This window comes from Elephas maximus, chromosome 22, assembly GCF_024166365.1.
Source record: "Elephas maximus indicus isolate mEleMax1 chromosome 22, mEleMax1 primary haplotype, whole genome shotgun sequence".
Classification (NCBI taxonomy): Eukaryota; Metazoa; Chordata; class Mammalia; order Proboscidea; family Elephantidae; genus Elephas; species Elephas maximus.
This window is the reverse complement of record NC_064840.1, coordinates 21,643,199-21,658,633: the sequence shown is the minus strand read 5'-3', so window position 1 is coordinate 21,658,633 and position 15,435 is coordinate 21,643,199. Positions and strand designations below refer to the sequence as shown.

Below are 15,435 nucleotides of genomic sequence, written 5' to 3'. Positions count from 1 at the left end.
TACATTGTCCAAGTCCCTGAGCAGCTGCCTGAGGAGGAGAATGCCATCTGAGGGAATCGAAAGTGTCTGGGTACTGACTGCTGAGCCCATCAAGCAGCCTCCGTCATCACTGGACTAAGTAACTGGAGCCCAGGGCCCCCTCATCCCCACTGGCTCAAACATGGTCTTGCGGGAACTGTACTGCAGACTCTGTGCTTGTAGTTGGGGGAGGCTGCAGCCCTGTGTGCCGAGGTTGGAGTCCGTCTCTGCCGCCACCAGCTGCGTGCTCTGAGGCAAGTTGCTCACTCAGGCTCTCCCTCCGGGTCCTCCGTCTCATGGCAAGGCCCTCCTCTCAGGCCCTAAGAGGAGGTGGTGCATGTTCAGAGTCACACAGGGCGGCACAGGGTGACTGGCCACCGGCAGGAACCATTGCCCTTGGCTACTCTCGAGCCCCCTCAACTATCACGGGGGCCACCTGTGCACGCGCTCCAGTGGGAGAGACAGGGATGGCGTTCACTCAGCGGAAGGAGGAGCAGAAGACTGCAGACGCGCAGTTCGCAGCTATGGTGTGCTTTTAGACCAGACGCATCGCTTCAAGCTTCTTTATCTTTTGCTTTGCTGGTTCTGGCTGCTGCTCTGGGTCTTGCCTCCGTAGCCAGTGCAGCTTCGTGGAGGGTGGCCAACCTCTCTTCAGTGTTCTAGCAACAGCAGGGTCCCCGCGAGTGACTTGGGTGTGGCCAACCTTCCTGAGGCAGGATCTTTGGATTCACAGCCTTCTTTGGAGAGCTGGGTTGATAACAGTGGGCAAAACAAGGCTGCAGATGCTGTGATTCAGAAGTTCTTATGCGGCGACTGTGTAAGATTAGAAAAGTGAGAGATGTGTAAATTAATATGTGTATTACTGTTGTGTGCCATTGAGTCAGTTCCAATTCATAGACTTTCTATAGGACAGAGTAGAACTACCCCATAAGATTTAGGCTATAACCTTTACAAAAGGAGACCACCAGAGCTTTTCTCCCGCAGAGCCACTGGTGGGTGCAAGTCACTGACCTTTCGGTTAGCAGCTAAGACCATTAACCATTGTGCCTCCAGGATGCCTTTAAAAAAAAAAAAACAAAACCCACTGTTGTCAGTTCCAACTCATAGCAGCCCTATAGGACAGAGTAAAACTGCCCCATAGGGTTTCCAAGGCTACAAATCTTCATGGAAGATCTTTCTTCCACGGAGTCGCTGGTGGTTTCGGACCACCAGCCTTTCGGTTAGCAGCCAAGTGCTTTAAACACTGCGCCACCAGGGCTCCTTGAGAAAGTATAAATAAGCAAAGGAGAAATGTTCTGGTGTCTTTTCTTCCTAGTTCTCTTCCATTTTGAAGCCATGCTGCATGTAGGATTTTATATTCAGGTTTTTTCACATGTGGAAGTAAAATACTCATGAATTAAGACCTGCTGGTAAACGTTACTTGAATGGCAGTGATTTTTCTCCTGTGAACATATGCCACTGTCCCTCATTACTCTCTTGTTCTAGAATCTTGAGTTCTTTCTACTACAAGTGACACCGTGATTCCTATTTTGACGTTTGGCTGACTTCTGGGTTGTCTCCTGAAGTGAATTACTGGGTCAAACGGCAAAAACATGTTTGGAGCCCTTGAATGCTGTTAGCCAGTATTTTAACCAGGGTCCAGAGATGCAGCGCTTCCTATGAGGTGTCCACAGTAGACATTTGTTCACAGTGACCACCTGTTGCAGCTCCACAGAGACCACCCAGCTGTCACAGGAACCCTGCAGAGCAGGCTTCTTGTTTCATCGAACACATACTGGGTTTGGGGTCCTCCGGTGGCCTTGGTCCGAGAACGTTGACCAGCCGCCCTTTTGGATCATGCTAGAGGGAACTGGGGAGCCCTCAGCTGGGGCTGTAGCCCCAAGGCGTCTTGTACTCCAGGAAACTCAGGCAGCCCTGCAGCGTGTGTGCGTGGCTGTCTCCTAGCTGATGCTCCTCAGGTGGCTGAGGACAACCACACCACCCTGGGAGGAGGGTCTTTGTTGTTGTTTGGTGCCTCTGAGTTGGCTCTGACTCACAGTGACCCTATAGGACAGCATAGAACTGCCCCATAGGGTTTCCGAGGAGTGGCTGGTGGCTTTGAACTGCCAGCCTTTTGGTTAGCAGCTAAGCTCTTAACCACTGCACCACCAGGGCTCCAGGGATCTGCCCTTAGCTCCAGCTTAGCTGCACTGACTTCCGGTTCCTCCCTGAACTCTCTGTGACCACACACACAGGACAGAAGCTGAGAGGAACATTTCCATTTGCAAACAATCCCTCTGGGCTTTGGGGGGTTTTTTTAACTTTTTTTTTTTGTTCAGTAACTATGATATTTGGCAGTATGAAAACTATAATGCACGAGTTATAGAGAATTGTCTTCACAGACAGACATCCGTCATGGGTGGGCTCATGTAGCTGTGGTACAGCTGCTCTCTGGTGGAGCTTGGGTGGTGCAGAGAGGCCCTCCAAGGCCGGCGCCCGCTGCATAGGGGAAGGGCAGACCCACGACCTGTGGGCAGGTGCATGAGGTTTTCTCTGGGTGGACAACTGCTGGCAGGTTGTACAGTGTAGCTAGCATCTCTTCAGAAGAAGATTCTGTTGGTTGGCGGCCTGCTCATCCAGCTCAGTAATGTGACTGGTGTGTTTTCATTGCAACTCGCTGTTCAAAGAAAATAAGGCTTCCTTATTAGGATTTCTCAGTTACAAGAGAAACAGTCAGTAGCAAATTAGATTCAAGCTTTTCTTCCCATGATACTTTTTTTTTTCCTGGGAAAAGAGTTTGTGCGTTTCTCATGCCACCAACCTTACTTCAAGGCCTCTTCTCCTTCTCTGGAAGGGGTGCTGTTGCTGCTACCACCCTCTCAGGTGGCTTCCGCTGAGGGCAGCTGGCCAGTTGTAAATGGCGTGGCACCATTACTTCAGTGCCTGCACGCCCCCCATGCTCTGTAGCCGAGATCGGGAGAGCTATATGTGGCCGCACCATCAGGGCAGGGCCTCTGGCAGGAATAGACCCTCCTCAAGCCCTGAGGACACTGAGCCTTTGAGCACCCCCAGTCCCCATCCCACTTCTGTGTCTGATATGCGGGGGAGTGGACGGTGGGCCCAGCAGGATCATTCCCTCATTTTGGCACACAGCCGGGGTGGGGGGTAACTTCCTCAGCCCCTGCCCCCCACCCCAGGGAAGTTCATTTGTCCAGGGCTGGCTGCAGGAATGTCCCCTCCAAAGTCCCACTCCCGCAGCTGCTGCCATGCAGCTCTGGCTGGCCCCTGCTTGTGCTCACGCCTCCTGGCTCATAGGGCCTGCTGCATGCGGCCCACAGTGTGCATTGGGGCACATGCGATGCGGGCACTGCCCACAGGCTGCTCTCCTCCAGTGGCTCCATTCTCTGCACACCAGCTACAGCCTCCCGGAGCTGGTGTGCTATTCTGTGGCACCGTCCTGCTTTTCTTCCGAGCTTGGCTGTGTTACTAGTGCTGAGCGCGTGCAGGCCCTGCCCTCAAGGGACCAGATGAGGCCTCCATCCCCCTGACCCAGGGCCCACAGTGAGGGTGGTGGGGCCTTGGGAGCCCCCCGCTTGAGTTCCTATGAGTGCAAGCCAGGCCAGGAGCCATGGCTGCACCAGGCTTACCACGTTGCCTTTATAGTTCAAGAAGCACACATTCATAGAAGCACAGTTCCAGCCCGCAGTGGAGCCTGGAACCTGCAATCATCTGGGGTGTTTAAGAACAAATCTGCCCATTCTTTCGGAGGGAGCTTTCACATAAACCCCTCTCCACATCCTCCAGGCAGGTCCCATGCTTCTCCCTCCCACCTTTCCCCTTTGGTTTGGCTTTTAAAGACCCATTTCCTGAGTGTATTCCAGAACTAGGAGCCTGAGAGAGGCCCGGAGGTGATGAGGGACAAACAGGCTGAGTGCAGGTCCCCAAAACTGTTCTCCGGTGGCTGACTGAGGAGAGGAAACAGTGTTGCAAGGGGCCGCTGAAGGTGGGCTGTTAGTCACAGAGAACTGTCCTTGTAGCAGATTTGGTGAAATGTCATCATGTTTTTGAGGTCTGACCCCAGTAGCCTGCTCTCCCACAAACCCACCTTTGATTCTGACCACTGCTCCTGTGGGCTCACCAGCAGATCAGAGGTTGTTCAGGGTGACACACGAAGGCATGAGCCCCTAGAACAGCCTGGAGGCAGCGTTCTTGGGGCTCTTCTACATTCCTGATGCCTAGACAGGCCTGTGGATGCTGAGGGTTTGGACATGTAGGCGGCACACCTCACTTCCTCCCCCCATCTGCCTACATCCCGCCACCTTCAGAGGCACCTCGCTGTGGGCACTCGGTCCCAAAAGTGCACGCGCTGCGCCTCACCCTGCCCGTGCACTGCGTTTCTGTGTTGCGATTACTTTGTCTGTTGTCCCTCTGTCCCCAAAGATGATCACCGCAGCCATGGCCCAAGGCGGGATGCAAGTAAGAGCCCGGTTCCCGCCCTCCACCGCTGTGTCGGCCGCACCACCAGGCGCCCTTCCCACGGGCGGACAGCCCCCGGCTCAGGTATTTACCATCAGCACACTGCACCCCTGCAGGCAGCACACACCGAGGCCCCCAGGAAGCAAAGGGTAACTTACCCTCCTTCCCACACACCGCTGTCATCACAGGAACATGCGTTTACAACTGCCGGCAGGGTGCCAGCCAGGCTTCACCTTTCTTTTATTTCATGAGGCAAAACCCAGTGTATGTTTTTTGGGGGGATATAAGCAAAATATGTTTTTTATTTTTCAGCTTAGTATTTTGGAGAGTTCTAATGTTACCATTTTCTGCAGAAGATGGGAGCTCCGTATCTTTTCAAGTACTTTAGTGTTTTGGATAGTTACACCCAAACCTCACCCAGGGTCATCCATCTCTGCTCCCCACCTTGGCCTCTCAGCAGGGTCCTGAGTCCCAGGGCCCTTTTGGAAACTCACTCTCCCTGCAGTGTTGATGACCTTGTTCTTCCTCCTGGCCAACCCTCCCTACTCCTTGGTGGCCCACCAGGCACAGTATCTGTTCCCCTCCCCACCCCCCCATGGCGCCCAGCCTCTGTTCTGGGCCTTATGCTGCTCAACTCTCCTGTGCCCTTCCCTTCCCCCACACCCTGCTACTGATTGCTAACATCCCCCTGGGGTTCTCCCAGGCATCTCAGACTGAGACGGGAAAACACCCAGCACCACCACTCATCCTCTCCTTCCTGCCTCCCATCACCTGCACATCCAGTCGGCCCAGGCTGTGCGGACTGTGCTGACTAAACAGGTGTTACTTACTCTCCATGGTAACAAAAGTACAAGCCAGGGAGGTAGAGGGAGGGGAAGTGAGGTGAAGCTAGTGGCTGAAATACGTGCTACGGAAAATTGGGTCACCCAGAGTCACGTTTTGTGCGGTGTATGACAGAAACATCACTAGAAGCGCCCAGCCCCCTGCGCAAGGGCTTGTTCCCTACATTCCACTGTCAGTGCCAGGTACACCTGGAGCTTAGGCCTGGTACGTGCAGGACAGTGTGGCAGCATTTGGGAACTCTTCCTTGTCCCAGCAGGAGACTGAAGCCAGAGGATTTCTGCAAAGACAGACAGCACTCGGGCGAGACCCTGGTTTTGTCCAGATTTGTTTTTTAAAGCAGGCTCAGTCGTGCTTGCTGGCTGAGGAGAGAGGAGACCCAGACAGTGTTCAGAGAAGGAAGAAAGCAGGTGGAAAGGGGCTCTGGAGTGGAGGGCTCTGCTGCTTGCGGCATTGCTCTGCAGCCCTGGTCTGCCCCTACCTTCCCACTGTGGCCCTGCCCTGGTACCCTTCCCTCCTCACACCAGGCCCCTGGGGGGCCCCTGCACCCCAAGGTCTCCTGCTCCGCTCCTTCAACCTTGATTCCTATATCTCATCACTCAGCTGCCCCTTCATGAGGTGGTGGCTCTCACGGACCCGCCGACGTGACCAAAGGTGCAGAGCACAGGGGTGATGAGGGAAGAGGCTGTCAGATGGGCCCTGAGAAGCAGTAAGAGTTGCCTCCTCATCAGTGTGGGTGGTTTTTATACAATACTGCTCACCAGTGATGTATTTTTTTAAATTTGCTTTTCTCAACATTTCAGTTCATGAGAAAACAGAACAAACCAAGTGTTTTTTCCGTCTTAGGTTTGGGACCTGAGCTCCATTCTCTGCCCCTATCCACCTCTGCACACATACACACGCCCACACGCACAGGCAAAGGCCTGGCCAGACTCAGACATTTTCTCCTCCGGCCTTGAACCCCAGGCCCACCCTCTTCCCAAATCAACACGTGCTCCCTGTTCATGTTCTGCACCTGCCTCACACCCTGGGGTCCCCGCTCTGGTGCTGGGGCCAAGAGGTCTTACTTACCCGGTGGGCCCCATGTCTACCGACTTAATGTTGGACCAGAAACACGGGTGCTCAGAAAGAACCTTCGGTGCTGCGCACCAACACCATGATCTCATTGCCCACCTCAGAGTGGCATCAAGTTCCCACTTCCTGTGGGTGGGCAGGGCTGCTGGGGGAGCAAGACTACACAGTGCGCACTTCGGAGCCGGCACTGCTGTGGGAGGTGGGACAACTGCGCTAGAGCACGGATGCCCTGGGTGGGTGTGGGCAGTGCGCCAAGGTGACGGGAGTGCTCTGTTGAGGGTGGTGAGACAGATGGCCCGAGTCAGCACAGGCCGGGCTGCATGGCTTTGCGCATGGCGTGGGCTGCACTCCCTGGAGGGTGTAAGCAGGTGGGTCCGTGTGTGCTGCACTTTGGAGGTGGGCACCGGAGGTCTCGAGTGGAGGCAGGAGACATGGGGAGCTAGGGGCCAGGGGCACAAGGGTGCTGGACTCGGGGTGGCGGTGGGGACAAGTGCAGGGTAGCTCCTGATGTGTTGGGCTGGCGGATGGCCCAGGGAGGGCCAGGGTGTGTGGTGCCGCGAGGTTTCTGCTTAGACAAGTGCTCCTGAGACCAGCCTCTGGCCTTCTGCCAAGTCTGGCCCCAGTGTCCCATCTCCCCTCCCCTGCTGCCCTTCCGCTTGTTGTCTGCGTTCACTTTGTCTCCTTGTGTAGTTGCTCTTCCCCAGGGCCCTCGTAGAACCTTCAGTCCACCCTCTGCACAGCTGCCGCAGCCTCCCCACAGGCTCAGCCCATACAGGGATCTTCGGAAGGCCCACTGGGCTGTGGTGCGGAGTCTCCTTGCTTCTAGGAAAAGCAAGTGTTGATGGAGTTGCTGAGAAGTTCGCATTGAGCCCACCTGGCATTCCCCCACAACCTTGTGTCCTTGAATAAGCTCCCTCCCGCACTCAGCTCCTGTCTACCCCTCCAAAGTGTGATGACGGTGCTGACCGGTGGCAGGACGCCCCTCCCGGGAGGAGGAGCAGTGTTAATTAGGTGCTTTGTGCTTGTGAACAGCTGCCCCTCAGCAGACTCTCACAGGCTGAAGAGACCATTAAACCTTTGCTCTTCCGTGCTGCAGAAGCCCAGCCAGATCTTCTGTCCACCTGAAGGAAGAATGGGAGGCTTTTCTTGTTCGACCCACCTGGCTAGGCCAGTTGTTTCCTGAGATGGGCCTTTGGTGGCTGCCTCCTGACCTGTAGCATGTCTTAGCAACTTGGAATGGGGGGCCCGATGGCTTCAGGCACCCAGTACTGAGCCCGTGCGGCCCTTCTGGGTTATGGTTTCCTCCTCTGGGAGATGAAAGGGAAGCCTTGGTTTGTTTTTTTTCCCACTGGAAATCTCTAACCTCCCTCCCAGCCTCTGGGGGTCTGCTGGCCGCAGCGCCCTACTCTGCCTTCTCGGCATATGGCTGGGACAGCCGGGAGCCGAGGTGGACCCATGTGCTGAGGTGTATCTGAGAACCACTGGGCACTACCATCAGACTGGGAGGGGCTGGAGCTCCCTCTGGGCCAGTCAGCCCCATGAGGTGCTGATCAAAGTCAGAGCAGCAGATGGGGCCTCCTGGACCATGTCCGGAGGGCCACCTCAGCAGGGAGGGGCTACCCAGAGAGAAGCATCCTGATGGTGGGAGGCATTGGTGCCACCTCCACAGGGAGTGACCCCCTGGCAGCCCCCACCCCAGCATGCTCTTCAGCTCCATCTGGAGATTCAGGATTGGGGGTGGCAGGGGATGGGAGTGGAACAGAAGCGCAGGAGCAGAAGTCATCTGTGAGCTTGGGCAAGGTGGTTCTGAGAAGGGCTGGTGGGCTGGGAGTGGGCACAAGGATGCGCCTCTTGTTTCTGGATGTCCCTTCCTGTCCCCTGGTTCCCAAGGCAAGAAAGCAGCACCACTCGAGAGCGAGTCTGACCCAGTGCTCTAGAAGCTGTGTCGGGGGACTGGGGAGGCGGGAGGCGTGTTCCCCAGAGGGAGCAGTGTCAGAGCACTGAGGATGCACGCCTCAGTCGGCCTGCAGAACCTAGGCGGCCAGGGGAGGGACGTGGGTGAGGGGGCAGGTGGCGTTCTGTGGGTTGTCTTAGGAGAGGGCCGTGGGAGGGCTGGCAGATCTCAGTCCTCGGTTCTGACCCTCAGGACCATCAGCCTGCACTTGGGAGACACAGTTATTTCAGAGAGACTTGTTCCTGACTCTTGGGTGGTGTGGTTTCATCCATAGAGCTCGCGGGTGAGGAGTGGTGGTGTCCCTGGTGATGACAGGTGTGTAGGTGACTAGGTGTACAGCACCTACAAGCACTGTGGGGACAGAGAGCAGCCCCTGTTTTCCAGACAGGGAAACGGCATTGAGAGAGTTCAGGTTGAGAATCATGAGTGGCAGGACCATGATCGGAGTCCAGTGTCTGACTAGAGTCCAGCCCGAGACGGGCAGGGGGGTGGCTGGAAGAGCCTGGGGCTGGCGCCGCCGGCGAGTGTGCACACAGCTCCTCAGAGACCCAGTGAAGATGGGGCCCCACTTCCCTGCATCTGGTCAGCAGGGGCAGGGCCCCCTGCAGGTGTCAGGCCGGGCAGACGGGCCTTCCAGCTGGGTGTCTCCTTGGTGCAGTCAGAACCGGGGCAGCTGTGGCTCAGAGGTAGGGTGGGCTGGGCTCCTGGAACCATACAGGAAGATGGGCCCGCCCGCCAGCACAAGAGGAGGAGGTGGCCACTTCCTTATGAGGCCAGGCCCCCCTGGCCCACAGAGCAGGGGCTCTGAGCATTCCCTGGCTTCCTCCTCCTCCACACGGGACAGATGGCGCTGAGGAGCAAGGACTGCCTGGTCTGGTCTTTCTGCCATTGCCTTGGTTGGTTGAAGCAGGGGGGTTTCTCTGCGCCCTTCCTCGGGCGGTGATTGGCGTGAGCTGCAGGGTTTGTGCCGGGGCAGCGAGGGACCAGTGGCTGGTATGGCGATGGAGGGGTAGACAGTGAGGAGCCACACACTGTGTGTGTGCACTCCGTGTGTGTGTATGTGTGCATCTGCCTGTGGGGGTAGAGGGAAAGCGGTGTTGTGAGGAGTGTGTATACGTTTGTATTTTCGAGACGACAATGTGTGGGTGAGCACGTGAGTGGGCTGGGGGCAGTGGGGGTGGGGCAACGAGCCTGAATGATGGACACGCTGAGGTGGGTGGGTGGGGTGGGTGCAAGCATCAGCAGAGTGGCTGAGTCTGCCCTCTGCTCCCAGGTCAGCCAGAGCAGCCTCCCCATGCTGTCCTCGCCATCACCGGGCCAGCAGGTGCCAACCCCCCAGTCAATGCCCCCACCTCCCCAGCCGTCTCCACAGCCCGGCCAGCCCAGCTCACAGCCCAACTCCAACGTCAGGTAGGCCAGGTGCCGCCCACCCACAGGGTGCTCTGCCCTCCACCCTCCCTCTGACACGCCTCCTTCTTTGCCACAGCTCCGGCCCTGCCCCATCTCCCAGTAGCTTCCTGCCTAGCCCCTCACCTCAGCCTTCTCAGAGCCCAGTCACTGCACGCACCCCTCAGAACTTCAGCGTCCCTTCACCTGGACCTCTGAACACCCCAGGTAAGTAGGGTCAGGGGCATACAGGGAGCCAGTTCTGAGGGCTGGGAGGGCCGTCCCCATACACATCCCTGCATGAAGTCGCAGGTGCCAAGCCGAGCCTCTCACCGCCCAAGCACGTGACGTTGAGTGTTTGCAGAGCCGGGCGGGTGGCCAGCCTCCCCTCACAGCTGTGTCCGCGCAGTGAACCCCAGCTCGGTCATGAGTCCCGCCGGCTCCAGCCAGGCCGAGGAACAGCAGTACCTAGACAAGCTGAAGCAGCTGTCCAAGTACATCGAGCCCCTGCGCCGCATGATCAACAAGATCGACAAGAATGAAGGTGCGGGCCGGGTGGGGTCAGGGGTGTGGGCCATAAGCCCCAGGGTAGGGTCTGAGTGTCCCCTCTTCGTCCCAGACAGAAAAAAGGACCTGAGTAAGATGAAGAGTCTTCTGGACATCCTGACAGACCCCTCCAAGCGGTGAGCTTGCACATACCATTGCGGAGGGCCCCTGAGTGTGTGATGAGGTCAGCCTATGGGGCGGGGCTGCTGCAGGCAGGACCACAGGCTTGGCCGTGTGTTCCATGGATGACCAGCCCTGTTCAGGTGGGGCATGCCTGCAGTGGTCAGGCAGTGATACCCACAGGGCAGCGGCCTTAGCCTCGGACAGGTGCATGGTTCAACGCGGGTTTACAGAAGGGGCCAGGGCAGCTCCTTGGGCCCCTGCCTCTGGCTCCCACGGGTGTATCTGCTGGGGCTGCAGCACCACCCCCTTTGAAAGCCTGGACTGCACCTTTACTGATGCCCACCTCCACACTCCTCTGGATCACTGCTGTGGACCCCACAGCCCCTCACCACGGCCCTCACCAGGTCTGGCTGGTGCCATTTTACCCGTCCCTGTGGTGAGTCTGTCTGACCTTTAGCTCTGCCTTGACTTACTAATGACATTGGGCAAGTGACTCAATGTTTCTGAGCCTCAGTCACCTTGTCTGCAAAGCAAAAGCTGGAGCCCCCACGTGCTGGGTGTGAAATGAAACACTTGGAACGCAGGGAAGTGCCGGGTTCTTGATACCACATGCTCAGTCCCCTCCACCCACCCCCCACCTTAAGTATTTCCTTTTCTGTGGAAATAGGGTGGGGGCCCACCCTGCTGGCCCCAGGGCATGGAGTGAGCCTTTGTATTACTTGGCTCAGGCTGGGTGCCCCTTCTAGAAGGTTCTCCCTTTTCTACTGTTCTGAGCAGAAAGCCAGTGCTAAACTGGGACCCTCAGAGCTGGACGACCTCCAGGATCTCTGGGGTTGATCTTCATTTGACCCATTGGGCCAAGGGACGGCCAGGGCCAGCCTACATGAGAGCAGTTGTTCTGGCCCTGGCCAGGGCCTCTGCCCTTCCCTGGATCCACTCCACTGCCTGGTTTTGCTGACCAGAAAGGGTCAGCTTTTGGAGGCAGGGCTGCCTCACCCAGACTTGGGGGGCCTGGGGTTAGCATGGACCACTCCTGAGTGTTTCCTATGGAGGTACCTGCTAACCAGCTCCCTCCAGCCCTCCCATACTGAGAGATGGCCATGCCCTCCCCTTGTAGGTGTCCCCTGAAAACTCTGCAAAAGTGTGAGATCGCCCTGGAGAAGCTCAAGAATGACATGGCCGTGGTGAGTGGCACACCCTGTGAGGGCCAGGGCCATCGGGAGGTCAGCAGGGCTCAGAACCAGAAGTTGTGAGGGACCTTCAGTCAGGGGTAGGTGAGGTGGCCTCAGCCCAGGTCAGGTCTGATGTGGACAGGGGAGTACATTGGCAGTGAGGAGGAGGGGGCCCATGATCCAAGCTCTGTGGGCGAGGAAGATGAGACCTGGGGCCTGGACAGCATTCCTGGGGGGCCATGAGCCCCAGCTGACACGCCTGCCCTGTCCTCAGCCCACACCCCCGCCACCCCCAGTGCCGCCAACCAAGCAGCAGTACTTGTGCCAGCCCCTCCTGGACGCTGTCCTGGCAAACATCCGTTCACCTGTCTTCAACCACTCCCTGTACCGCACGTTCATGCCACCCATGGCGGCCATCCATGGACCACCCATCACGTATGTAGACCTGGCCTTCAGGGGGTGGTCCTGGCTTGGCCTCTGCTCACCACGTACCTCCTTCCAGGGTCCCTGCGGTATGCACCCGGAAGCGTAAATTTGAGGAGGACGAGCGACAGAGCATCCCCAATGTGCTCCAGGGGGAGGTGGCCCGATTGGACTCCAAGTTCCTGGTGAACTTGGACCCATCTCACTGCAGCAACAATGGCACTGTTCACTTGATCTGCAAGTTGGGTGAGGATTGCCTGGGACTGGCACGGGAGTCTGCTGCTCACACACACTGCCTAGCACATGCTAGCCACCCTCAGACACCCACCCCCACAGGCCCGGCACTCATGCAGCACTCTACAGCCCGGCCCCAGGCCTGCATGCTTCCCAGGAGCCTCCCTGCACTCAGGGCGCCCTGCCCTGGCTCTGCCCTGACTCCTTGTTCCTGACACGCACACTTTGTTTGTTTGTTTTTATTGTGCTTTAAGTGAAAGCTTACAAATCAAGTCAGTCTCTCATACAAAAAGTTATATCTACCCTGCTATATACTCCTAGTTGCTCTCCCCCTAATGAGGCAGCACACTCCTCTCCACCCTGTATTTCTGTGTCCATTCAACCAGCTTCTTTCCCCCTCGGACTTCACATCTCCCCTCTAGACAGGAGCTGACCACATAGTCTCATGTGTGTACTTGATCCAGGAGGCCCCCTCCTCACCAGTATCATTTTCTATCTTATACTCCAGTCCAATCCCTGTCTGAAGAGTTGTCTTTGGGAATGGTTCCTGTCTTGGGCTTACAGAAGGTCTGGGGACCATGATCTCTGGGGTCCTTCTAGTCTCAGTCAGACCATTAAGTCTGGTCTTTCTATGAGAATTTGAAGTCTGCTTCCCACTGTTCTCCTGCTCCTTCAGGGATTCTCTGTTGTGTTCCCTGTCATGGCAGTCATCTGTTGTAGCTGGGTACCATCTAGTTCTTCTAGTCTCAGGCTGATGTAGTCTCTGGTTTATGTGGCCCTTTCTGTCTCTTGGGCTTATAATAACCTTGTGTGTCTGGTGTCCTTCATTTTCCTTTGCTCCATCAGACAAATTGATACGTCTTAGATGGCCACTTGCTACCCATTTAAGACCCCAGATGCTACTCTCCAAAATAGGATTCAGGATGTCTTCTTAATAGATTTTATTATGCCAGTTGACTTAGATGTCTCCTGAACCATGGTTCCCAAACCCCCACCTCTGCTACGCTGGCCTCCAAAGCATTCGGCTTATTCAGGAAACTTCTTTGCTTTTGGTTTAGTCCAGTTGTGCTGACCTCTCCTATATTGTGTGTTGTCTCCTCCTTCACCTAAAGTAGTTCTTGTCTACTATCTAGTGAATATCCCTCTCCCCCTCTCCCTCCCTCCCCCCTCGTAACCATCAAGGAATATTTTCTTCTCTGTTTAAACTGTTTCTCGAGTTCTTATAACAGTCGTCTCATACAATATTTGTCCTTTTGCGACTGCTAATTTCACTCAGCCTTCCAGATTCCTCCATGTTGTGAAATGTTTCACAGATTCATCGTTCTTTATCGGTGCATAGTATTCTATTCTGTGAATATACTATAATTTATCCATTCATCTGTTGATGGGCACCTTGGTTGCTTCCATCTTTTTGCTATTGTAAACAGTGCTGCAGTGAACATGGGTGTGCATATGTCTGTTCGTGTAAAGGCTCTTATTTCTCGAGGATATATTCCAAGCAGTGGGATTGCTGGATCGTATGGTAGTTCTATTTCTAGCTTTTTAAGGAAGCACCAAATCTATTTCCAAAGTGGTTGTACCATTTTTCATTTCCACCAGCAGTGTATAAGTTTCCAGTCTCTCCACAACCTCTTCAACATTTATTACTCTGTGTTTTTTGGATTAATGCCAGCCTTGTTGGAGTAGGATGGAATCTCATTGTAGTTTTGATTTGCATTTCTCTAATGGCTAATGATAGTGAGCATTTCCTCATGTATCTGTTAGCTACCTGAATGTCTTCTTTAGTGATGTGCCTGTTCATATCCTTTGCCCATTTTTTAACAGGGTTATTTGTCTTTCTGTAGTTGAGTTTTTGCAGTATCATGTAGATTTTAGAGATCAGATGCTGATCGGAAATGTCATAGCTAAAACCTTTTTCCCAGCCTGTAGATAATCTTTTTACTCTTTTTGTGAAGTCTTTGGATGAGTGTAGGCGTTTGATTTTTAGGAGCTCCCAGTTACCTAGTTTCTCTTCTGGTGTTCGTACATTGTTAGTAATGTTTTGTATACTGTTTATGCCATGTATTAGGGCTCCTAGCATTGTCCCTATTTTTTCTCCCATGATTTTTATCATTTTAGATTTAATATTTAGGTCTTTGATCCATTTTGAGTTAGTTTTTGTACATGGTGTGAGGTATGGGTCTTGTTTCATTTTTTTGCAGATGGATATCCAGCAATGCCAGCACCATTTGCTAAACAGACTGTCTTTTCCCCATTTAACTGACTTCGGGGCTTTGTCAAATATCAGCTGCTCATTGTGGATGGATTCATGTCTGGATTCTCAGTTCTGTTCCATTGGTCTGTGTATCCGTTGTTGTCCCAGTACCAGGCTGTTTTGACTACTGCTGACACACATTCTTAACCTGGCAGAAATGATGTGGTCCTGCTGGCCTCGGGGGCAGGAGCAGGCCCTGTAGGGCACCCCCAGCTCTGTGTTTGGAGACCTGAGATCGCAGCACCTCAGTTGGGGGACTTGGGGAAGGTGGGTGAGGGCCAATCACAGGTGCAGCCTCATGTGTTATAGACGACAAGGACCTCCCGAGCGTGCCACCGCTGGAGCTCAGCGTACCCGCCGACTACCCTGCCCAGAGCCCGCTCTGGGTCGACCAGCAGTGGCAGTACGGTACGGTGGGTGCATGGCGAGGGCGGGCATACAGCTCCAGGAGCCAGAGTCTCCTGTGCACAGGGCCGGGCCTGCATATCCCCCACACCCCCCACACAGAGGTGTGGCTGCTCTGCAGCTGCTTGGAGAGGGTGGCTCTGCCCCAGAGTGTCCCTTTGCCCCCTACCGAGCAAAGGGTGTGGGGGTAGCTGTGACCTCTGCAAGGCCAACGTGAGGCACACACGAGGCCTCTGGCTGCAGGAGCTTGGGTTCATGGGGACCCCAGTGAGTGATGTGGCCCCCAGCCAGAGGAGGGATCCCATTGGTGGGGGATGGTTCCCTTGAGGCTCAGAGCCAGGACACTGGGGACCAGGATAAAGACCCCAAGGGTGTTTAAGGGAAAGCCCTGGGCTCCAGAACGGGATCCAAACTGCTGGCATGGTCCTGGCCTGGCTGCCGATAGGCACCCCTCACCACCACCCCCTCAGTGTGGGGCAGTCAACATCCTGGTTCTGGGGGCAAGGAGCAGAGGCTGGGTGCCCTGAGGAGGGCGCTGTGCTCACAGCCCC

General features: G+C 55.5%; 1 protein-coding gene across 5 annotated transcripts in view; it reads left to right on the top strand.

Moving 5' to 3' along the window:
* Positions 1-15,435, top strand: part of MED15 (mediator complex subunit 15) — a 74,001-nt gene that overhangs the window by 56,723 nt on the left and 1,843 nt on the right. For 2 of the 5 annotated variants that reach the window (XM_049865374.1, XM_049865371.1), the window contains 9 exons: positions 4,438-4,557; positions 9,615-9,751; positions 9,828-9,955; positions 10,137-10,271; positions 10,347-10,410; positions 11,514-11,580; positions 11,843-12,003; positions 12,071-12,237; positions 14,774-14,887. In XM_049865374.1, coding sequence (XP_049721331.1) covers positions 4,438-4,557; positions 9,615-9,751; positions 9,828-9,955; positions 10,137-10,271; positions 10,347-10,410; positions 11,514-11,580; positions 11,843-12,003; positions 12,071-12,237; positions 14,774-14,887 — 1,093 coding nt within the window. The remainder of the gene's footprint in view (positions 1-4,437; positions 4,558-9,614; positions 9,752-9,827; positions 9,956-10,136; positions 10,272-10,346; positions 10,411-11,513; positions 11,581-11,842; positions 12,004-12,070; positions 12,238-14,773; positions 14,888-15,435) is intronic. The other 3 variants (XM_049865372.1, XM_049865375.1, XM_049865373.1) reach the window with 3 other exon arrangements.